Source organism: Drosophila grimshawi, unplaced genomic scaffold (genome assembly GCF_018153295.1).
Source record: "Drosophila grimshawi isolate 15287-2541.00 unplaced genomic scaffold, ASM1815329v1 contig_44, whole genome shotgun sequence".
NCBI classification, from domain to species: domain Eukaryota; kingdom Metazoa; phylum Arthropoda; class Insecta; order Diptera; family Drosophilidae; genus Drosophila; species Drosophila grimshawi.
This window is the reverse complement of record NW_025063240.1, coordinates 1170170-1177853: the sequence shown is the minus strand read 5'-3', so window position 1 is coordinate 1177853 and position 7684 is coordinate 1170170. Positions and strand designations below refer to the sequence as shown.

The following is a 7684-nucleotide window of genomic DNA, read 5'->3' as shown; positions in this document are numbered from 1 at the left end:
TTGTTAATGGGTTTAACAACTCAACTGTCGCAATATAAACTTAAGTCATTAGCAGTCAACAACTACTGTTGATCAATAATATGTCAATGCAGGTCATATATTAATTAGATTCTTAACAGACATCAAAAGCAATATAATTTCTTGGACTTTGGAGCTCTTGGATTTATTAACTGCATAACACGAAAAACTTGATAATTTGAGCACTCGTTTTTAAAATTTCGATTAATTTTTATATATTTGTTGTACTTTGTATACAAAAATAGTAAGCGCAGTTGACGTCTCTCAGTCAAAATAAGAAAATAAAAATCTCACTTTGCTGTCTGATCAGTTCTAGATATTGAACGTAAATTATATTTCAAAATGGATTCAACCAAACGTATCCAGACGACTAACGCATTCAAGATGTGGCAGGAGCTGCTGCTGTGGCACAATTGGCGCAAGACTGCGCTAATCTTCATACTGACATTGACGCTGCTCCTGGACATTGCCGTCAATCCGATAATCAGTGTGATGAGCGTGGCCGGGGCAATAATACTAGGGATCAGCATGTGCTATTGCTGCTACGTGTGGGGCATGCGGAAGTTGCACAAAAGCAATGATGTCAAGCATCCCTGTCAACGCTACCTGGACATGGATGTGACCATTTCCGAGGAGACAGCCGAGCAACTGGCTGATCTGATTTTACTCATACTAAACCCAATACTGTTACACTTGCGATCGCTATTCCTCGTCGAGGATCTGTTCGATTCACTGAAGCTGCTCTTGCTGCTTTGCTCCCTAAATATTGTGGGTGACCACATTGATGGGATGACTCTCCTACTAGCAGGTGAGTGAGAATACCATGGAAAGGGGTCATCTATTTTTAGCTCACACCTTCGCAGGTTTCGTGCTGCTCTTCACTGTGCCCAAATTGTACGAGTGGAAGAAGCCAACGATCAACATGCAACTGCTGCAACTGCAACAATTGAAGACTCTGCTGCTGTCATCGGAAAATAAAAAGATACCAATTGTATCTGTCGATCCGAAACTTATGTCGCCCAACTCCATCCAGGATCCCAATGGCTCAGACAATGAGCTCGATGATAATGGTGAACAGTTTAATTCGTTTGACCAGGACAATGAGCAGGACTTCACCAGTGAATACAACTGGTACGATACTCTAGATGTGGGTTATGACAACATAAAACAGACTTAATTATGACTTAATTCATTTAAAGCGTTTCTTAAATTGAACAATTTCTATAAAAATAATAGTCAAGAAATTTAGATTTATTCAAAATTTTGCGTCAAAGCCTAAATGAAGATTTCTAAAAAATAATAAGCCAAAACAGAACAAGAATTAATGTTATTTACTGTTACAATGCGTTGTAAAATGTTGACAACTATAGCCGCACACAAATTATACAGATACAGTTGTGTTTAAATCAAATTTACTATACTACATATACAATTATACTGTGTGAAAAGTCTATAGTACTAAATCTCATTATTTGTTGGTAATAAATTGATAATTAATAACTTTTTGCTTATCTAACTTTTATTATTTCTTATTTTAATATGGATCAAAAACATTTTTAATATAGAATTTAACAATAAAATAAAATTAAAGTTACAAATCAAACTATTTTAATTAAATTAAAATGGAAAGAAATAAAGAATATAATTAATAAATAAAATTAAAATTAAAGTTACAAATTAAATGTTATTAAATTATAAGTGAATAATTAAATTCAAATTTAAAATGAAAAAATAATACAAAATAAAGTACATATTACATATGGGGGCATAAAAGTATAAAATGCTGCCACATTTATTCCAGCGAAATCATTGAGAAAATCAAGAAAAAATCCCAAATCAGTCCAAACATTTTTAAACGTTAGTAATTTCGTAATAAAGAAAGTTAAAAGTTAGGGAAAGAGATTGATCAATTTTAAAACCTTTGCGAAAAGATAAATTTACCATATTGAAGTAGGTTGACAAAGTTTTGAAGATGAAAAAGATTGCAACAAGGCAAAAGAAAGGGAACCAATTTTCTCGTTCAATTCGCACAAAACAAAACGAAAGGCCATTTCATGGTAAGATATAGAAAATAGTGTGCCGAAGAAATAAGCTCATCAGAATGTGAAAATCCAAAACAAGCAGATATTATTGCATTGGCAGAGTCAGTTTTAATAAAAGCTAGTCATAAATTCAGCAGTGCCGCCCACAAGTGTCAAAAACCTTTTCACACATTTTAAATTAGCATCTAAGAGAGAAGTTGGGTGGCTGATTGCACTATGAATAACATTTATGTATATTTGTTACACATTGCCAAAAACTTCAAGACACTTTTATGGTGGCGACTGGATGCGCCAGTTTATGCGCCAAATTTGCCGGCTGGTCTGTCCTCACCAAATGTTGTCGTAAATGCCGTAAAAAGGGTCGTCGTTTTATCGATGCAGTGCAGCAGCAGCAACAGCAGCGTAGCATTAAATTTAAATCGTATGCAAAATGACATTAAAAATATGTATGTACATGCACATACATATCGCAAGTGCCAAAACCGCATCGTCTATAGTCTTGTCTTGTCTATAAAGCGGACGCCGTAAAACGCTGACAAGTCCAGGAGACATAATTAGTTTTTGGCCCATGTCTGTGAGCCACATAAAACCAGGCTATCCCACACTCAGAGAAAAGATCGCCTTAAATTTTAATAAATCGACTCAAAAAGTTTTTCTAGAAACAATTTCTAAATATTAATAAACAGATACCTAAAATTTAGAACCATACAACCATTGGACCCAAAAGATTGGCGACTTATTAAAATGTAGGACGGTATTTTTATGAGTGCATACTGTTCTATACTGTTCCATACTCGTTACAGTTCCAGTGCCAGCCATGTAAATCCATCGACCAAGCAGCCAGGCAATTCATCAATCAGCTCCGACTTCGTCTGACGCTCTGGCGCCATTAGCATTTGGATAAAAATGGGGGATTTGTTTAGTTTTTATTGCCACGCGCGTAAATGTCATAAAAATGTTCTGTAAAATGCAAGCAGCGCATAGAAGCCCGTGTATGGAATATGGTTTTATGACAGTCGCTTTTAAGGTAATTGCATTAGATTTATTTGCGTAGTTGAGTATATTTTGCATTAACGCCGCACATTCAGAGAGCAGGAAGAAAGGCAATTCCAACAATATCTGCTACGTGCCCAAAATGAGTACTTATAGCCTCTGTCTGTCTGTCTGTCTGTCGTAAATGCAGATGGCCCGATAGTCGAAGTAGTTTTGAGTACTCATTCACATTCATTCAAAATGGTAAATACCAAAAAATACTTGGAATTGAGCTGCATAGAATAGCAAATACCGAGAAGATAGCCCAGAAATTTTATAACTGATGTAATTGATCCACTTATCATATTAATCAATTAGTTACATAAATCCTGGCTTTAAACCCTAAGTCTTAAAATAAATTATTAGTCCCCAACTAAATTAAAAAATTAAATTAAAAATTAATTTAAAATGAAGAATTTGTTCCGGCACCAGTCAAATTGAATACATAATATTTATAACAAGAGCCACCTATATTAATAATTATATAACTGAAAATGACTTTTAACGATGTAATAAAATAAAACTAGAAATAAGAATTACACATTTACATGCAATAAAATATGTATAAAAAAAGAATATTCTTGATTGAAACTTGCCAATCAAATACAAGTTGATACAGCATGGCATATATTTGCTGGTACTAATTTTACTCTTCACGGTTTTCAAATCTTAACTCTCTTAAAACAAGAAAGAGCTATCCCTGACTTTCCATTCGCATTCTTCTTTTCGGATATCCATCTGAATTTAAATGACTTTGCAGCATTAGCAGGCGTCCATGTGTAAAATTACATATGCAAATCCCGCATAATTATGGACCAAGTTCTTAAGATACATCCACTTGGCTTTTAGCCATTTGCCGAGCTTAAAAGCAAGCAAGAAAATTGCGTTAATTTTTCATTTTCAGTCACGAGCAGTGCAAAAAGTGCTTTGCGGTGGGTGGTGTCACTAGCTCATTTATCAGTCGGTCGGTTTGCCAGAATTTAAATAATTTCAAAATGATGACAAAAGCTCTTTTCAGCACATCATCGTGTCTCATTCTCATTCTCATTTTAAGTAATTATGCACACATGCACATGTGGATATTCGGGGGTGTTCTGAAAAGACGTATCTAAAATTAAAAAACATTAACACTTGCTGCTTACAAATCATCTGAGATAAATTGTTGCATCATTAGTCATTAGCAGCGTGAAAGGGCTGCTCGAACCTCGACTTTCCAAATGGCAATCATGTGTGCTAGCTGTTTGCTATGGCTGTCCAATTTTTCACAGCCAATTGGCAGGGGGGTTGGGCGGAGGAGAGGAACGACATGTATTTTATCCGTAAGATAACCGGCATTCATATGCAAATTGTGTTGTGGGCTCTCTTGTCACGCTCATCATCTTGACGTGCAACTAAGTGCGTCGCCTCATTGTTTGGCTGCGAATTATTTATTGGAAGTCATTAGCCTTCGCTGCTGATGGAATAGACAGGAAGTGGTTCTTCCAGTACAAGTACAGTTCAGCTGAAAATCTACTAACTCGATCCTCAAAATGAATATGAAATAACTAAAACTAAATTTACATTTAGAATGTTCAGCATATATCTCAGAATATTGATATATTATTGAATATATTTATTAAAGTGCTATAATAATAGTTCAGTCGTCCTCCCATTTACGCTAAGCTTTTCCGTTTCCGTTTTGTGAGTTACAATTTCACCGACTTTTAGGGTACAAGCGCTGTTTTAATTGTTGTTGTAAATTATTGTAAATCAGTATAATTTCAATATAATTGCGCTGAAAATACTGACCGAAAATACTTTTAAATGGAGGGCGTGAATCGGAAGTTTATTTGACAATTCTTAGAGGACAATTGACAATTCGCCAGCAATATGCGCTTCAAGTTCGATGACTCCAGCTTCAGAATTGCATGAAAACAGTTAGTGATGGTTTTACTTACAAATTTCGTGAATCTAACTCAACAAATGTGGAATTTAGAATTATCGATTTAACCGATTTTCCAGCTCACAATTGAAAGTAACGAGAAAGTAAAAGTAAAATGAAGACAGCAAGTTTCAAGTCCATTTTTTGAATTTACAGTCAATTTTAAATGTCAGCAGTTTGACAATGGTCTACAAGGGTAGATATCACTAAAAATAGAAACTATTAACTTTTTGAATGTTTTCATTTATTTAATCAAAATTGTTATTTACATAGCTATGCAGCAATGATTCAATTAATAGCCTACTCTACGAAATCCTCTCCCAGACAGCATTCAGAGTTCATCCAACCCAGTCAACCCCATCAACCAGCTGGATTAAATCCAGGAAAGTTTTAATAACTGCCCCATAAGAGGCAAAGACAAAGATGGACTCACAGCTGCATCTGCCGATTAAATGCCGATTGAAGATGGTTAATGAGGATGGTGAGAAGAGCACAGTTCCGAATTATGGTTTAGGTTCTCATGTTAGCTGAAGTGAAAGTGTTACTTTGTAGCTTGATAACTCGAGAATGATAAGAATTGAAGAAGAATCTCAGCACCCAAGCGCTAAGTTTGCACAGCTGGCATTGGTATTTATTTGTCAAACATCTTTTCAAATTTGGATGATATAAAATATATATTTATTAAATTCGTTATTCAATCAGTTATTGCCAAGTCATAAATAAGTGTTTTTTTTTTTTTTTTTTGTTATTAACATTAATACAACCAAGTCATATGACAAACAGGTTTTTAAATATATTAAGTTAAAAATATATAAATATACAAAAAGTTTTGCACACTGATATATAAGGATGAGTGGAAGTGCTCTCATCTCTTATAAAGTCCCTTGGAATGCCACACAAATGTGAACAGGTACCATTAAATTCTAATCTACTTTCAGATGCGTAAAAGAAGATTACTTCTGATTAAGTAAATCGTATATATTCAAAGCTCAATAAACAATAACACAAATCAGAGAAAATCCTTTAATGTGCCTAATTGAAACTGCCACTCATTAAACACACAAGCCGAACCAAAGGCCTCAACAGATTTGCCAAAATTAAAAGATTTATGGTGTGCCAAAGTACATTTGTGTTTATGTTGGACATGTATTTTAGTTTTATTTGAATTCCGGACTGGACGGACAGGACAGACGCGAGGATATGTGATGCTTGTGGGATGTGCCCAAAGTTCATTAATTATGATTGGAGACAGTTAAACAATTAATAAAACAAGCGAACACAAACCCAATCCAAGCCAAGTTGCCATTGCTCAAGCATTCTATGGTCACTTTAGTTATTCTCTTCGATTGGGGGTTGGCATATATATATATATATATATATATATATATATATAAGCAGCAACGGAAGTAAACTTTTCGCTGGCACTTTTTCCCTATTTGCTTTGTTTTGCGCTTTGCGATTATGATCGGACTTTGATTTATGGCATTTTGTGCAAATTTATTGCCTTTGATTGTGTTCCCTTTTCCCGAACGGCGCTACATTAACTGAAGGCCAGTGTTTCTCCCAAGTAGTGTTAGCTAATTGAAATACACTTGAGGCGATTGTGGGACAAGAAAATAAGAAGTAACAGCTTGAACAGAGTGAACCTGCCAGAATCTGAATTTAATAGATATATACACATAATATATATAAGTGAGTCCATGTTAACATTTAATAGAAAACTAAAAAAAAAAAGTAGTCCATTCAAAAGTTAAGATTATTCGCGTAGAAGTGACTTACATATTAAGGTCTAAGCCTTATAAGGAAAGCTTTCAGCTATTAAGATCCAAGACCCTTTAAGTCCAAAAACCATGATATGTTTTTTGATTAGTCGTACATATTTTTTGTAAACAATTTAAAATATAAAAATAATCAAATAAAAACAAAATAAGTAAGAATGGTGGGCTGAACTACGTTATACCCCGAAGCCGTCTACTAAATATATTCTGATTTTATTGGAAAAGTGGGCAGATATCAATAAAACGAAATAAACTTTATCTGCACGGGTATACGAGAACTTATATTCAATATTCCAAACTCTCTAGCTCTTATAGTCTGAAAGATCTCCATGCTTATACAGATTTATATAGTGTGCTGACCACGAATATATACTTTGAGAGAGATGCTTTCCTCTGGCTGTTACATAAATTTACAATAAACCATTAAACCCTTTTTTCCAATTTTTAATGGGTTTAGGATATATATAATATAAATAATAAATATAAATAATAAAATACCCTACTTACCTAGTACACTTAAAAAATTTCGATCAAATAAATAAAAATTTGAATATGAAAAAGAAAGGGTAGCCCAAGGTTAGACTAAGAAAGGATCCTTTAGACGCTTACGAATATCTCTCAGAGTTCACGATGTCTCCCCTTTCTGTACAATTGACAGGTTGCATATCAAAAGTGATAGCATTTAAGACAAACCCCTTCGGCCAATTTAGGTAATCGTAAGCCTTAATTAACATTGAAAACAAACAAATGCGTGTGCTGGCAAGGCTAACAAACCAGGAACAAACCCCATTTACAAATCATTCAAACACCTCGAAAGAAAACCATAAATCTGATTTTGAAATGCATTAGACAAGGGCCAAAGATTGGGACTGGGACTGGGCCTGTTACTGTTT

General features: G+C 34.4%; 1 protein-coding gene across 1 annotated transcript; it reads left to right on the top strand.

The window, feature by feature from the left end:
* Positions 1–310: 310 nt before the first annotated feature.
* On the top strand, positions 311–1465 carry LOC6557988 (reticulon-1-A). The gene is made up of 2 exons (XM_001985503.3): positions 311–826; positions 882–1465. The coding sequence occupies exons 1-2, from the start codon at positions 361–363 to the stop codon at positions 1193–1195; spliced, it is 780 nt and encodes a 259-aa protein (XP_001985539.2). The 5' UTR covers positions 311–360; the 3' UTR covers positions 1196–1465.
* Positions 1466–7684: the final 6219 nt, after the last annotated feature.